Below are 16,929 nucleotides of genomic sequence, written 5' to 3' on the forward strand. Positions count from 1 at the left end.
GGTGCCATGTGGGCCCACAAGCGCCCTGGACGCAGACCGACGGCCCAAACATGTCCTTAAACTACATCAAGAACTTCTACGAGGGATGCGTAAGTCACGCCGGCATTCAGGTGCTCGTATGGCAGGGGGCAGCTGCTCTCACCTTAACTGAGGAGAGGAGCAAGGAAAGCGAGAGAGAGCGAGCGAGAGAGAGAGAGAGAGAGAGAGAGAGAGAGAAAGGGGCAACAGGGGAAGAAGTTCAACAAAGAGGATGATGAAGGCTGAGGAGATTGTTTGGGTGCACGGGGAGTTGATGGAGGCTTTTTGTGGCGCGGCGAAAAGCTTTCAGCCTTCAGCTGAGGGCCTCCGTGATTTATGGGGCAGACAAAAGAAACATTCACGTGGCCTCCACCTCAATCCGTGCACCTGTCCGTCCGTCCGTCTGTCTGCGCGTGTGCGCGCACACACACGTGCCGCCTCACTCGTGCGCGCCTGCGTGTGTGTTCCAGCTCAGGCCTCCGACGGTGATCGGCCAGTTCCACACCTTGTTCTTCGGCTCGGTGCGGATGTTCTTCCTGGGAGTTCTGGGTTTCGCCGTGTATGGAAATGAAGCGTTGCACTTCAGCTGCGACCCGGATCGCAGAGAACTCAACCTGTACTGCTACAACCAGTTCAGACCCATAACGCCTCAGGTACCACAAAGCGCCTCCCGCTCGGACTCTCGGCTGCCCGAGCGACCGACCGAAGGCCGGCCGACGCGCAGTCAGCTCGGCGGATGACGTCTGTGTGTTGCTTGGCTTCTCTCTGGGGACGTTTTGCTCACGTTCCCGCCGCGGGCCCTCTTGCAGGTGTTCTGGGCCCTACAGCTGGTCACGGTGTTGGTTCCGGGGGCCGTGTTCCACCTCTACGCCGCTTGCAAGAACATCGACCAGGAGGAGATCCTGGAGCGACCCATCTACACCGTCTTCTACATCATCTCCGTTCTCTTGCGCATCATTTTGGAAGTCATCGCCTTCTGGCTTCAGAGCCATCTCTTTGGCTTCCAGGTCTGATGATTTTCAAAATAAGTCTTCCGCTCGTGCTTGGGGACCTTCTCGTTGAGCCCCATAGAGTCGGTCGACAACCTGGCGGGTATCGGGTATTTTGTTGTGTAGGATGATGCTAAACACGCACCGCGTGGTCTTTGTAAGAATTAAGGACCCCAGTCATTCACTTCCTGTGAAATCTCTCCAATACCGACGATCCGCACTTGACCTGAAACAAGACAAGGCGTGAAAACGAGCAGACTTCAAGCGTGACATCGTCAGGCACGGGTAACCGGGCGGATATCACCGCGATGCCATTGAGCAACACGCCGCCATCGGAAAAAGTGCCGCGGTTAGTTTTCGCTCCGTTTTCAGTCACCCGGATCATGGTATCGACTTACTGCGCGCGGTTCCTTCCACAGAGGTCCGATCGTGGCATCCAGACTGTTGTTGTTGTTGTTGTTGTTGTCGTCGTCGTTGTCTGCGATGGTCCAAAGTTGCCTTGGCTAAACCTTTGCGGATCACCCTGACCCAGATGACTGGAAACCGCGTTCGGGTTCGGGCCCTAATCCTAAACGCAGAAACATGCCGTAGTTCCACCACGCCGTCATGCCACAAGATGGCATCAAAACACTCGTCTTCCTAAACTCGCTCGAACGTAGGTCTTTGGCACAAAGATGTCACAAGAGGGCGGCAAAGTACTCTTTTTCTCAAAATGAAAACGGTCCACTTACTTGAACGTAGTTCCTCGAAAACATCGAATGGCAACCAGATGGCGGCAAAGTCATACTTTTGTAACTGTTGCTTTATCACAGGCACAATAATAGGATGGGTTCCAAAGGAAATGAGCGAATAGGTGAGTGAATACTTGGGCTGTGGACCGTACACATTTGCATTTTGTGTGCGCATTACACCTCTTTTGTGGGCCCAGTTAGTATTTCATGGCCATTAAAAAAAGGTTTTCGCCACACGGGGCTCCGTCTAGAAAAGCCAAGGCAAGTTGTCACGTCGACGACCTGAGCCAGACCCGGCGGTGGCGGTGGCGGTGGCGGTGGCGGTGGCGGTGGCGGCGGCGGCGGCGGTGGCGGCGGCGCGGCGGCCGAACCACTGCTTTTGGCGGATGGCGGGGTGCTACACGTCTCCGGCATGTAGCCGCGGTGGCGGTGGGTGCCGCGGTCGGGCTCGCCGTCCTCCCGGGCGCTTCGCGACGCTTGCATGGGTTGCTATTCGTTTGTACCTTTTTTTTTCTCTCTCTGCCTGTAGCGCAAAGGGCGAATGGAGGACACCTGACTCGTCTTGTTGACTATGCAGCTGCCCGCCTCTTAACTGGAATGCGTAAGAGGGAGCACAGAAGCGACGATTCTGGCCTCCCTCCATTGGCCGCTCGCATACTCGAGGGTTCATGAAAAAAAATCTGCCATTTGTTTTGAAGTCTTGAAACGGTCTCGCTCCTCGCAAGCCGTCTGCGCTGTTGCGTCCCGAGGCGCCGGCCCCGTAAGCGGAAGCTCGGAGGGAATGGAGCTCGTTCAGTTGCCCCAGGCCTCCTCACTGTCCGCTTTTCAAACCTGGCAGTTGAGTTGACTTGGAAATATTCCACCTTGAATCCAAAAGGCAAAGGGGTAGATTCTATTTGGAGTAAAGCTGGAACTCCTTCAACAAACGAGAAGTCCAGTTGCCTCAATTCAACCTTTGCGGCTCTTCTTCTTTTCCTTCTCGTCTGTGTTTCAGGTCCACCCGCTGTACATGTGCGATGCCAGCGCGTTGGAAAAGACCTTCAACGTGACAAAGTGCATGGTGCCCGAACACTTTGAGAAGACCATCTTCCTGAGCGCCATGTACACTTTCACCGTCATCACCATCCTTCTGTGCATCGCCGAGATCTTTGAGATCCTCTGCAGACGACTCGGCTATCTCAACAACCAATGACGGCTCCTGCGCGCGGACACAAACCATCGCTGCCCCACACCTTCGTTTCTCGTCAGCCTCTTGGTTAGCGACTGCTGGATTCGTGCAAAACAGGAAGCTAGCGCGAGTGCGCCACTTGCAAGTCTGAAATAGTCCAGCTTTCTCTGAGGGAGGTCATCCCACGGGACTACTGGGAGGACGAGCAGGACGTGTCGTCTGGATGCGAGGACCGGGACGATGAGGCGCCCGCTCATCCGTAGGGAAGCATCTTAGACTGCAAGGTGGATCCTTCCTCACGACTCTGCGTGCCCGCCTGCCTGCCTGCCTGCCTGCCTGCCTGCCTGCCTGCCTGCCTGCCTGCCTGCCTGCGTGCGTGCGTGCGTGCGTGCGTGCGTGCGTGCGTGCGTGCCTGTGGGCGTGTGGGCGGCCGTCTCCAGCTCATTGTGACCTTTGCCGCATCGACAGGAAGACACTTGTAGATAGGAAACCTCTCCAAAAAAGGACTGTGATGACTTTAAAGTATTTCAAGTTTGAAAGAAAACATTTCTGTACATTCACATAGTTTTGTCAAGAACCATTGTTTACTTTCAAGTCACAATCTACTGGTCATATTCGTAAAAAAAGATTCAAAGAGAGAACTTTGTGTTGAATAACAGAATTGTGGAAGGAAATAAGTCAAAGGTGGTCTGAGCTTCTGTAACCACATCAACGAGTAGATTTTATTGAACACCATCAAATGTTCCCATTTTTCGACCCTTTTGGTCTCATTTAGAATGTCATGAGATTGACTTGTTGTCCATGTTGACACTTCACATCATGCTGTTTTTATTTTGTTCATCAGACATCCATCCAACTTTTGTTGTGAAGGTTTCATCTGTTTTTCATCTCAGGTACAAACTTGCATTAGCAGACAAAAGTGGATCACTTTGAATGCTTTTAAAGAGGATTTCAAGGCGCTGCTGAGTTTGCTTGTGCATGTAAGTGGATGCTTGTAGGATTTACTTGCTGCTCAGCAAAACAAGGTTATTCGAGGATGTGATAACACCTGTGCAGCCGTGAAATAGTTAACTCTACAACGCTCCGAACAAAACAAACTCAAAAGTTGAAAGTGGAGTTTCTATCATTGCATGTTTCTGTTGGAAACAATCCCAATCCATGACGAGATTTTTTTCCCTGGAACGTCTGGAACATGATTATGTGTAGCAACTCCTGGTCGCTTCGTCACAAAAACTTGACTTCAACCTCTCTGGTGCTAAGCTATTAGCAATTCTTTGTGGTCATTTTGCACACATTTGTGTCGCTGGCGGGTGGTAAACAATGTCTTTCTCGGTTCACTGATGTCATACCTCCGGGTCAAAGCTAGCAGCTCGTACGATGGCTGCCAAAACGCTACAAACGAGATCGCATCGCATGTTACTATAGCACACACATGGCGACTACTACCTCAGCAACCGAGTCATCATGGAGAGACCATCAAGGTGCTAAAGTAGCTAGCAGCTAGCCCGGCAGTTGATACCTTTGACATGCTAAACTGGACAGCAGCTAGCGCTCAACAGCTAATAGCTTTAACATGCTAATGTAGCTAGCAGCTAGCCCAGCAGCTTCAATATGTTCCTAATTTATTTCAGTTCAACGTGAATCATTTATAGACGTGTGGAATGAGTGACTGACCTCATACATTTCAAATAAATCTGCATTTTTCATATTTTGGATTTTTTTTTCCCGTCTTCATCAGTTGCTTGATTGTATTAACTCACTGCTTCAGTTTTTTGCGTGTGTTTTTTTTTCTTGAATCGATGCCCGTTTGTGTTTTAAGTCCTTCACTGTGTGCAAAGTACTCATTGTTTGTCAGTAAAAAGAGGCAAATCTTACAAGAGCACACGTGAATAAAACGTATGTTTCTCTTCTTGTGTACATTTTTCTCCTGAGTTGAAAACGTCCTGATGTCTCATTTTTGATTGACAAGGTGAAAAACCTTAACCCAACATTTTTGGAGGGAAATAAAAACACGTCATTATAGGGCTCTGCACTAACTTTTGCACTGGTAGGATTTGGTTGCACCTTTTTTTCTTTTTTTGGGGCGGGACAGCATGGCCATATTTGCTTATGTATGGTCATCTCAGTTGGCATACCGTAGTTTCGTATGATGTAAAGATTGACAGTGGTGCGATATTATATATGTATATATACATATACATATATATACATATATACATGTATATATATATATATATATACATATATATATCTATATATATATATATAATAAACAGTAAAAGGCAGTGAAATAAATAATAGCTGTCATTTGTTTTATTCGTATTAGTTCAACAAAATACTATAAAGATATTAATTAGGATGCTTCCAATAACAAAAAAAAAACATTTTTAAACACAAGAACAATTCAACATGAATAACATTTAACTTCTTTTCTTCTGATATTTCAAGTCTTTGGGCACCAACATATTTGTCGTTTTTATTATTTAAACCCATGAGGAGAATAAAATCTCATCTCTTTGGAATGACCTTCCATTGAATGTTAGGCAAGCCTTCTGTGTACGATCTGACAGACGGACAGAGTTGGAGCGCCTTCGCTTTAGGTACCGGTAGGGGCATTAAAACACACCGGATGACATTTTTACGAGCACACATGTAAAAAATGTGAGCATCACGAGCCTCAAGTTGTATGCTTAATAACAGTGGCACGCACCACTTTTTAACGTCTATACACCTGATGTAGCTCCAGCTTTGGTAGGTTGGAAATTGTAACTTTAATTTGGATGCGACAGCGAACTGCAGCGCACCCGCGAAGAAGAAGAAGTAGAAGAGCCGGTGACGTCAGAGCAGGCCGCTCCTTATTGGACCGACACGCGGAAGTGCAATCAGCAGTTGCGGTCCAACCAACAAGAAGGAGAAGGAAAACAACGGGACCAGGAACAACAAGTCGCCTGCATTTTGTGCTTGGTGGTAAGCTTGCGGATGCCATGGCGGCACCGGCTCAGCTCAAAGCAGTCCAGCACCACCTGCGCACCGCCCAAGAACACGAGAAGCGCGACCCTGTGGTGGCTTACTACTGTGAGTGTGCGGCGGCTAACACGGGCTTAGCTTCAGCGCTAACTTTACTTTGCCCAACTCCTTCTCAGCAGCGCTCTCTTAGGTTAGCCTCGCCAATACGCCATGGTCAGCGTCTGACGTCGAGACTTGAAATGAAACGCTTCACGTGCTTCTCATTCCTTGTATCGCCTATCCTCACTGGTGTCGCGAGTATGCCGGAGGCTAACCCGGCGGATTGGGGGCGAGAGGCGGGCTCGACAATCGCCGGGCGACAAACGAGCCCGCTTCATCAGGTGCAACTCGCAGACGCACGATGTCTACGAAAAGTGTAAGAATAATTGAGGCTGCGCTCGTTTTCCTTCAGTCGTCATGTGGGACACCTGACTGGAATGCGCTCTGTAAACGAAGGTGGCTTTGCCGTGCCTCAACAAACCTGATGGACGAGTGCGTCGCCAAGCTGATGACGTCAGCCCTGGGGAATGTGCTCCAGCTTGCTGGCACAGGCCAAATCATTGGCTCACTTGTTTGCAGAGTTGGGCATTTACTAAAAATTGAGCATCCGTTATTCGGCGTCCGTCGGCAGTCTCTTGAATTGCCTGGCTCGTGACTAACAGATGTTGGCAGAAAAGAAATGGTACAGGGGAAGAGGTTGGTCGGTTGCGGCGGCCCGCCTTAGCGCTCCTTGGTTACTGTGAGCGCCGCCGTGCACGTCTAAGCCTCGTGAATCGATGAGCAAACGAGTTGCCCGCAAACCGACGGAGCACACGCCAACGGACTGAATCAGCCGTTTTTCAAAAGCCGGCAAGCAGCAGGATTCACAGGAGAGGGAAGAAGCGGCGTGACTGCACGTTGATGACGCGTGTCAACAAACGCGCGTATAAATGACCATTCATCGCGTCCGGAAAACAACTATCGTGTCCGTTTCATTCATTGAATGATAAGTCGATCTAGTAACCATCGTGACAGGCCTTGTTGTCTTTGACATGTAACTGCCGTGGCGTTCACGTCACTCACCAGGCCAGTTCTCTCCTTTTTCAAGCCACATGCCCTCAAAAGTCTCAAATGGAACAGTAGAAGGTGAGGACGGTGAGCCCAAGTGGACCAAAGCGAGAACTGCTCCTCCCTTTGCACATTATTGTTGAAGAACGCAAAATCCATTAGGAGCACGTCTGTAAGTCTGCTAGCGGCGAGCCTCCACACCACCACCGCCGCGAATAAGAGTTGCAATCTGTCGATCGCATCCCCAAAGCACTCGCATCTCAAATCATCTTTCCCCACTGGAATGAAATCAATCCGAGCAGCCAAACGACCGATTGCCCTCAACCGTGTTGTGGTGCATCAAAAGGCACGCGTGCGCCCCACAAAACCTGCCAACGCCCCAAAGGCCAGTGTGCCTCAAGTTTTGGAGACACTTGCTGAAAATGGCTGAATGGCACACTAGCGCCCCCGACCGACAGGCTGTGAATTTGTGGGGCGGCGGGCCTCTGAAGTGCGCTCGACAACGTCTCCAACTTGCGCTCGCATATCAAGGGAGGAAAGGGGCCGAGCGACGTCTCGTTGTGGCCGACGCCGTCCGTCCGTCGAGTCTTGATGAGTGTTGAACTCAAGCGCATTTGTCTTTGTTTCCCGCTCGGTGCGCGGCCCCGGATTGGCTGTGGACAGGCCGGCTGTACGCCATGCAGACGGGAATGAAGCTGGACAGCAAAACTCCAGAGTGCCGCAAGTTCCTCGTCAAGCTCATGGACCAGCTGGAGTCGGTGAGTCCCTCCCTCCTCAGTCCTTTTCAAAATAATACTCGTGACACGTCTTCATCTCGTAGTTAAGTCTCACGTGTGCTTCCTTTCACATTTTACAACATCAAAGTCACGCACCTCTCTTTGGGATTTTCCAAAGTCAATGCGAAACAATGCACGCGGTTGCCTCATTTCCTGTCTTCCAGAATAAAAGGCAAAGAATGCATGCCGATGTGTCATTTTGTATTTCCCCAAATAAGAGTAGCAGACGTTTTGAAAGCAAATGCACACACTGTGAGTTGTTTCGACGTCAGCGCCGATGCGTCACGTGATTGACACCCTCGAGGAAGCAGCGGGAAGCGTTTGTAGCCATGTCAGCCCGAGCCAAGATTGATTTTATGGGCTCGTTAGGACAGGAAGAGGGCGGAGCCCAGCGGGGGTCACGCTAACGAACCGCCCGCCGACCGTAACACATAGTGTGATGTCATCGGCGGTGGCGAAAGTAGAGACCGAAAAGAAAAAGGTGGCTAAAATTACAAGTACTGATTCAATTTCTGCATATAAGTCAAAATAAAAAAGACTCGAAAATGTTCAAACGTTAGAAAATAAACAAACCCCCCAAAATTGGTAGCTTGCAGTGCAGTGAGTGCTGTAGCAAACGATTTGGACTCGCTTGCTAATTGCCACCGCTGGACGCTGGAAGGCCACAATGCAACACTGCTGGCAAGACCATGTGAAGCACGCACGCACGCACGCACGCACGCACGCACGCACCCCCCACACACACACAGCTGGACTACACACATGAAAGCAGCGGATGTGTGTGTCCTGCTGTGAAATGTTTCCTGAGTGTGTTTGACAGTAATGAACATCAGCTGTGTGTGTCTTCATGCGCTCTTCACTTGTCATACGTTTGCGCTCATGTGCTGACCTCACAGACAGTCGCATGCTGACGTGATTGTTGGAAGTGTGAAAGTAAAGCTAATTAGCGGTGTGTGTGCGGCCGTGCCTGCGCGCGCGTGCGCGCGCGTGCGCGCGCCTGGCCCTCTGTGATTTGGAAAAAGCGCCACGGTATCCGAAGGTGCGACACGTGCCGGCGGGTCACGTGTGCTACGAGTTTGTCATCTGTCAGTCAACATGCTCACTGCACGCTGGCCCTGGCACGTGACGCAGACAGCCTTAGCAAGCAGCAAAAAGTTCAGGCTAACCGTGTCATGTTGTCCAGTCAGAATCCGTCGGCTTATTGCGACGATGCCAAACGCCGTAGACTGACAGACGCGCTCGCGGACCTTAGCAACAGAGCGGACGACAATCCTTCGGGGCCTATATTCTCTTGACCGACCGCAACTGGGGACCTTCTCTGCCTCTTGTTGCTGCTCGTTGCGCTGCATTGCTTCCAATGGAGCTCAGCGCTGGCCGGTATGTTGATCAGATCACACTCGACCTGCCGTGGGCTCACTTGCTACGGCGGTGTAGTGAATGATTTTCTGTCGAGTGGACCTTGCGTTTGGCTGGCGACCGGTCCAGTGTCGTCTGCATATCGTCTGAATTTGCAAATCGTTGTATTCTGTTTGTATTTATGTTTAACACAACGTCCCAACTTGATTAGAATTGGGTTTTTGTACATGAGATTCTACTACTGGGAGAGGCCGATTTAGCGCCCTGTCACCACGACAACCGCAATCAGTTTTAGTTGGCCCAAAAGCTGCTTGCTGTTGTCCTTCGTGGAGTGAAGCGGCAATAGAATAGCCGAGAAGAGAAGACGAAGGAGAAATCTTCTGATGTGAGGAAATGACTTGCCTTGTTGTCGTCTGTCCATTTGAACTTTGTGCCGCTCTTCTTTGGAATCCATGAAAGCTTAGCAAGCTGAAACCATAGACACACTCGTTCCTTTATGCTCCTCTTTCCATCCGCGCACGCGCACACCCCCCCCCCCCCCCCTGCACACACACACACACACACACACACACACAGGTGAGAGAACAGTGGTTGTATTCAGGGCCGATGCGGTCCACCTGCTTCAGGCCAGCGCAACATTTGCTTAAGAGGAAACCTCAGGCCTGTGCCCACGTTCAACGCTTCCCGGCGCTGGCCGGGAATAGGAAGTCAACATGATAGGAAAACGTCACTACGTGCTTGAGGGGTGTTGTTCAGGGGTGCCCAAGTTCGGGCCTCGAGAGCCCCTATCCCGCCTGTTTTAGGTGTGTGCCTATTGCAACGCACCCGATTCAAATCATCAGGCTCGTTTTCCGGCTTTTGCAAAGCGGACCGATGAGCTGATGATTTGAATCCGGTATTTTGGAGGAGGGCAAACACCTCAAACAGGCTGGATGGGGCGCTCGAGGACCGGACGTGGCCACCCCCGCCTGGTGTCGTTTGTGGGCTCACCTTCACCGGCATGATGTTGTGTGGCAGATGAAGATGGAGTTGAGCGACAATGACTCCATCACTCAGGAGGTGGTGGGCAACGCCCACATCGAAAACTACGCCCTCAAGATGTTCCTCTACGCCGACAACGAGGATAGAGCGGGACGATTCCACAAGTAAGTTGGATCCTGACTTCTGATGGGGAGGGAACACCACGCCTGCTTCCACTTGGCGTTGCCCACATTCTTCCACCGCCTGCGGAGAAATCCCAGCTGGGATGATACAAAGTCCCTTGCGATGTAATTCATATTGACGCGAGGCTACGTTCAAGTCTTGCTCGCAGTTGCAAGCCCTAAAAAACTCCCCGTTGAATGTCCAGCATCGTTTGCGAATGTGCCGTATTTCGTCCTTTGACTTCCAATCTGGGAGACTTTCCCCGTTGTCTCACAAAAAGACTTTGCCGGCTTGCCTTTTCTGTTGCCGATGCTCTTTTGGCGCCGAAATGGACGGTGCGCCACGTTAGCTGTAAGGCCACCGATTCGATTTTTCCAAATTAATCCCAAAACGAGCCAAGCAAACCTTTTGTGAGAAAATGTCTTCCGCGAAGGCCGCGATGGAAGTTTGATTTTCTGACTTATTTTGGGGTACCACGCCAATCGTTTGCAATTGGACAATTGATGGTGCAGAAGCGGAAGTTCCCCGACATAGGCAACCCGGAGAGATACAAGTAGTTTTCGGTTTCCAACGAGGCGAGCTGCACGTTGCCAATGGTGGTTACGCAGCCCAAGAGGCAGCGCAACAGAGAGCGTCCGTCGGCTTGGCCGCGCCAAGAACAAAAATTGTCCGCGACAAAGATATGGTGCGTAACCTGGATCGTTTGTTAGCAGGGCGTTTGTCACTCGAGGCTCACCTGTGCCCCTTCAATACACCCTAGGCATGTTTTTATAGCATTTTCAACACCTTTTCAAGGTCTTTCAAACTAAGAGCAATGGATGGCACAAAGGTAGTATGAAAAAATAGGAAGGACTGTAATAACACTTTGGGGGAAAAAATCGGCGCTGTAGTACGACAGTGAAAGTGTAGGAGGGGACGACTGCACTCCCAAAAAGTTTGTGGATGACTGTGGATGAGCCTTCTGTGACATCATCATCACCATCATCGCGTTCCTCTGCATAGGAACATGATCAAATCTTTCTACACGGCCAGTCTGCTGCTGGATGTCCTATCTGTCTTTGGAGAGCTGTCAGACGAGGTGAGCTCTTCCGCCGCACTCGTGCGCGTGCGCGCGCACGCGCGACTTTTCTTCAGTATTCATGGCCTGGGGGTGTGCGCGCGTCAAAAGATGTCTGTCGCTCACCGTTGCTCTTTTTTGGTGGCGTCGTGCAGGAAAGGCCAAGAAAAGCTGCGTGTTGTTTCAGTGATTATTCCCGTCACGGCCGAGATAAACAAACGAAACAAAAGTTCGAGACACACCTCGGCACCAGCAAGCCAACATTGTTCCTCAGCTCCAGCCTGAAAAAACACCAAGTGGCGCTTATCTTCTGACAGCACTGCAACGCCATTATGCGGACTCGCCATACACATGCCCCAACTTCTTTGGAGCAGACCACACGCTCGCAGCGCAGCGCAGCGCAGCGCAGCGCAGCATCCATGTTGTACGACATTACGGACGTGTGGGCATCGCTTGGTTCAACTTGTATGATACCTTACGTTGTTATTGCACACTCATGTCAACAGAATACCACCTCAAAAATGCATTCAATCGCTAATTTCAAGGTGGCATTGATGAAGATTAACGCGACAAACACGAAGCTGACGGCAAGCGACTACTTCAAAGTCCGCAATCAGTTGAAGCCCCCGTCGTGCAACAAGCTTTTGAAAATGTCACAAAAGCAAACTTCTGTCCTACATCTTCACAAAACACCTTCTTAAAGGACTAACCCCATGAGCGCTGCGAGAAGTAAAACAATGAGCCAACTAATCCTGTCTATTAAGATGAAATGGAGATTGACCTCCGTAACAGGCCCCCTAGTTGAAACAAGGCATTCTGACTCATATTGTTTTTGTGAAAAGTGAGTCAAGCAGCAAAATCTAGCCATCTCAGGGGTCGGCCATTTTATCACTTCTGTCGACTGAACATGACATCACAGATGCCTTGAGGCCTCAAATGACGACCAATCATGGCTCAGTTTCAGAAAACAGGTGAGCTGTGATTGGTCGTTGCCTGAGCCCTGAGCAACTGTGATGTCATTTTCAGTCGACAAACGTGACAAAATGGCCACCGCCAGTGATGGCTAAAAACAGCTGGATTAACTCTTATTCCACAAACGCAATATTTGTGGAATATCTATATATTTATGTGTGTGTATATATATATATATATATATATCCGTATGTATCTTTAATCAAGTATTTGAATAAGAAAATCAACCCTCTTAGTCATGTTAAGGGTATTAAAATTGAAGAAAATAATGGGACAGATAAAACAAGGGATTTTTTGGCAATAATTTAATTTGCGATTAACTGAGTTAACTATGAAAAATGTGATTAATTACGATTAAATATTTTAATCAATTGACAGCACTAATATATGTGTATATTTTTGTGTGTGTATATATACATATATATGTGTGTGTGTGTGTGTGTGTGTATGTGTGTATATATATATATATATATATAGATATATATATAGATATAGATATAGATATAGATATATATAGATATGCGTATGTATACATACGTATGTATGTAAATATATATATTTATATATGCGCATGTATGTAAATATATATATTTATATATGCGTATGTATGTAAATATATGTATGTATATATATGTGTATATGTGTGTATGTATATATGTATATGTATGTGTGTATATATATGTATATATGTATGTATGAGGAAGCGTGGTGGGAATCCAAAATTCAAACAGCCATGGCGCAACAGAGCCCGACGTCTTTTCTTTTGGTGTCACTGTTTTCTGCCAGAAATAATCCACAAACTATCGCCACCGTCAAGACACGATCTAACGTTAGCAAGGCCATGAAATATAGCCACATAGCGTTGATGCTAACATCATGTTGACACAAACCACGTTATTGATTGAGGTTATGGTATACGCAGAACATCCAGCACAGGAAGTACGCCCGCTGGAAGGCCGCGTACATTCACAACTGCCTGAAGAGCGGCGAGACGCCTGAGGCCGGACCTATCGGCATGGACTTAGACCAGGAAGCAGGTGCGCAACGCTGATATCACGCACGCACGCACGCACGCATTCATTCACTCACTCACTCACTCGCTCACTCCAGGGAAGACTTGCGCCAATTAGCTGAGGTGCGACGTGTGTGCTCACTTATCTGCTGACTGATGAGTCTCTCCTTTCATGAGACAACACTTTGCTACAATGAAATGTATTCTGTGTGCCACTTCCCTTCCAAATAAGTCCACACACGTTCGTCAGCCATTCATGTCGAAAGCACTGGCAACAAAAGTGAGTACAACCCTGAAAGCGAATGTCCAAATTGGGTGCCAATCGCCATTTTCCCTCTCTGGTCTCACCTGACTCGTTAGTGTTACAAGGTGTGAATGGGGAGCAGCTGTGTTACATCTGGCGTCGGCGCCCTCCAATTGCTCACCGCAAGGTCACCGTGGCACCGCATGGCGAAGAACGCTGGAAGGATTTGAAAGCAGCAATTGTCGCGCTCCATGAAGATGTCCGAGGCTATTCGGACATTGCCGGCATGCCGAAAGTGATTTCCGGCGCGGCGGGCAAGAGCGAGCAGCGCTTCACAGGAGAAGAACCCTCTTTTTTGGTCATGTACACCAAATTGACCCTATTGCGGCAATTTCCCACTTTTCTTGACACACACTGGGCAGCAGCTGGGGGATTTTGTGTCTTGCTGAAGGACACTGCAGCCGCGTGTCTTGCGGGGGGCGGTCTCCGACCGGGACGCCCACGGCGGAAGGGCTGCCGTCCCGCCCGTTTCCCCATCTCCGGCCGCTGCAACACACCCGATTCAAAGCATCCCAATCGTTATCAAGCTTCTTCCGAGCTTGCCGAGTTTGGACAGCCCCCGCTGTAAGCCGCGGACACAGGACACGTAGCCGCTACTCACCACAGGCCAACGAACGAGACGAGATGAGGGCACGCGCTCGGCCACCCCTCTGGAAAAAGGCGTACGGGCGCCGGCCGGTTGAGGGGCTCGGGGGTCAGCCCGTCAGCGCTGGGACCTCCCGCGGGCCGCGCACTGCGACACGCCGGTGGGCCCGGAAGGAAGCCTTTTCCAAAGACCAGCGCAAGAAAGCCCACAAACAGAAAGTTTGCTGAAAGAGGCGAGCTGAGGACAGGGAATTCGTTGGCAAAGAATGGCCTGTGGTCTGATGAGAGCAAGCTAAGGCTCTTTTGTGGTACTGTGTACTCACTGTTGTTGCCGGCGGTTTAACTTGAATGGCCAGGCGTTGATTCATGTTGAGAGGACAGTAAATGTGCTGTGCGTTGTTGTACACAGCAAGGCCTCATTTCTTCAGTGCTGGCGCAGGAAAAGACGGGAACCATTTTGTCAACTCGTGTCAGTGCGCGCTGGAGCCTCCGTGTTACCCGGCGGCAACATCTGGAAGCTTTTGCTTCAAGTGCGGCTAACAAACGGCACACATAAAGACCGGCTGCGCACGCGATGATTGGACCGGTGCCAACGTCATCTTCATCCTCTTGCAGACTTTGTCTTCATCACACTTGACTCTCTGGTGCTGTGCGGGCGGGCGTGCGTCTCTTATCTTCCGACACGCTCGCCACCGCTGAACGTTTCGGTCATCTCTCAGGACGTGTGGGTGGCATTGTTACCCTGAGCACATTTCCGTACAAAATAAAAGCAGATTTCGATCTCCCATTTTGTTTGACTTGGATTCTACTTCTAGAATGTTGCCCCTTTTTAACTTCTTTCATTGTGCAAAACGGTTACTACGCAAACAGACTGTACAAATCAGCAGTTTTCGACACTGTCCATATTCCAAGTCCTCTTTGACGTAGGGGCGTGGCCTCACGAATGATGTCAGGCGCTGTACTTTGCATTCCCAGATGGAGATGAAGGTTTCTCGGGCCACGCGTTCTCGCAGGGCGGATCCTTCCGGGCAGGGGGTGGGGCTTCCTCTCAAGACCCGAGCACGGGCGGGTCTACGGCGCCAGGCATCGGCTTCACCGGGGGCTCCGAATCGGGACCGTCGGGACCCCCCTCCAACTTGGGCAATGTCCACATCCCCCCCGGAGCGCACGCCCCCGCCAACACGCCCGCAGGTAGCCGCGCCCGTCCCCACGATAACCGAGCACTATCCTCAGCTAAGGGTCGGGCGGTCACGCGTGTCACGCGACCCGACAGATGCCGTCAAGCCGGTGCCGATGCCCAGGACCCCGCATGCCGTCGACGCCGACCTCCTGACCAGCCAGCAGCAAGGTCAGCCACACGCACGCGCCCTCCAAATAAGATGCAAGATGGCAGCAAAGCACTTCAAACGCATCGCAAACGATGAGAAAGTATCGACACGTTCCACAATCACCAGCCGGCGTCACTGTGGCTTATGCGACACAAACAAATCACCTTCACTTATGAGGCTCATTAATAGCAGTAGCCAGTAACGCACATAGATTCCACAAGACGGTGCTCAAGTAATGGTTCGATGGCTTCGGCCTGAGCACAAAAACAGCGAATGGGCGTGATTTTCAGTGAATAACACCTGGCAGCTTCCAGAAAAAGATGCAGACGCGATGCGAATGTGCCAGTGGCGGATTGCAAATACAGGAGGATTCGTTGCAATTCACGTAGGATATTTAAAAAAACAAAACAATCCAAAACCTTACCGACACGATGCCGGCCCTCCGTTAGCTTTGCTTCAGTTGAGCTTATTCCTTTGATCTTTGCTTTGATGTGATTGTGACGCGTTATCGCATCAAGCTGCGCATCTGCCTCGCAATCGTGATGTCTGCTCCCCGCAAAAGGCCAAATCTGTCATCTTGGGACGTTTTTGGCTTGCGTTAGCACTTGTTGAGCACGTGGCGGACGCTCGCCTGGCGACATGAGTCCCTCAGTAAGCCAACTGACTCTTGAACAAATGCGCTCCATAATTTGGAACGGTTTTCATTTCCGTTGATGTTTTTCCAAGACGAGCTGGCCGCGACTTGACGACTGAGATGCCGAGCGTCGCCGTCGGCTAAAAAAAAGACACCGGCAAGCCGACGGCATACTGCGGCCTCGGCCTACAGCAGGCACAAAGCCAGGCTCTGGGTTTTCTTCACGATTGTTTTTTTGGGGTAATCCAACATTTTATTGAATGTATTGCTACGGATCACACGACTCTTGTGATGTATTGATGTTGAATTATCGCCCGCCCCTACTTTCAATCATTTTGCAATGAGGACACGAAAGGCCCATCCGTCGTGGCGACATTTGCCACCGCGGGGGAAACGTCCAATCATCCCGTCCGTCTCCCTCGCCAACATTTGTCTGTCCCCGATCTCGATCAGCCCGGACCTGTGTGGCAACCTCTCCCCTTCGCCTTCCCCCGCAGGTGACGTCCAGCTCTCGGCCGAAGACTTCACCAAGGCGCAGAAGTACTGCAAGTACGCCGGCAGCGCCCTCCAGTACGAGGACGTGCCCACGGCCGTCCACAACCTCCAGAAGGCCCTCAAACTACTCACCACTGGAAAAGAATGACGCCTTTGTCTGTCCGGCCGCCGTCTATCCTCACCATCTCATCAGCTCCGCGCACGCACGCACGCACGCACGCGCACACCGGCTGGCCGCCAGCAGCTTTGATGGAGACGAGAGCTTAACAATGGCCGCCTGTGTGCGCCCGCTGTAAGTCTTTACCAGG

The 16,929-nt window shown here is 50.5% G+C and overlaps 2 protein-coding genes across 8 annotated transcripts in view; both read left to right on the forward strand.

Annotated features, from left to right (window-relative positions):
- The window catches only part of LOC147128641 (gap junction epsilon-1 protein), an 18,940-nt gene extending 13,997 nt beyond the window's left edge, over positions 1-4,943 (forward strand). For 6 of the 7 annotated variants that reach the window (XM_086019216.1, XM_086019221.1, XM_086019219.1 and 3 more), the window contains 3 exons: positions 489-671; positions 828-1,025; positions 2,733-4,943. In XM_086019216.1, the coding sequence (XP_085875342.1) occupies positions 489-671; positions 828-1,025; positions 2,733-2,930 (579 nt within the window). In that variant the 3' untranslated portion in view covers positions 2,931-4,943. Of the gene's footprint in view, positions 90-488; positions 672-827; positions 1,026-2,732 lie in introns of all 7 variants that reach the window. The other variant, XM_086019217.1, reaches the window with a different exon arrangement.
- An 823-nt stretch (positions 4,944-5,766) lies between these two features.
- On the forward strand, positions 5,767-16,918 carry vta1 (vesicle (multivesicular body) trafficking 1). Its single transcript, XM_086018347.1, has 8 exons — positions 5,767-5,981; positions 7,623-7,717; positions 10,109-10,236; positions 11,237-11,312; positions 13,186-13,300; positions 15,140-15,355; positions 15,438-15,512; positions 16,624-16,918. The coding sequence occupies exons 1-8, from the start codon at positions 5,891-5,893 to the stop codon at positions 16,767-16,769; spliced, it is 942 nt and encodes a 313-aa protein (XP_085874473.1). The 5' UTR covers positions 5,767-5,890; the 3' UTR covers positions 16,770-16,918.
- Positions 16,919-16,929: the final 11 nt, after the last annotated feature.

This window comes from Filicampus tigris, chromosome 20 (assembly GCF_054856515.1).
Source record: "Filicampus tigris isolate MCC_2025a chromosome 20, RoL_Ftig_1.0, whole genome shotgun sequence".
Classification (NCBI taxonomy): Eukaryota; Metazoa; Chordata; class Actinopteri; order Syngnathiformes; family Syngnathidae; genus Filicampus; species Filicampus tigris.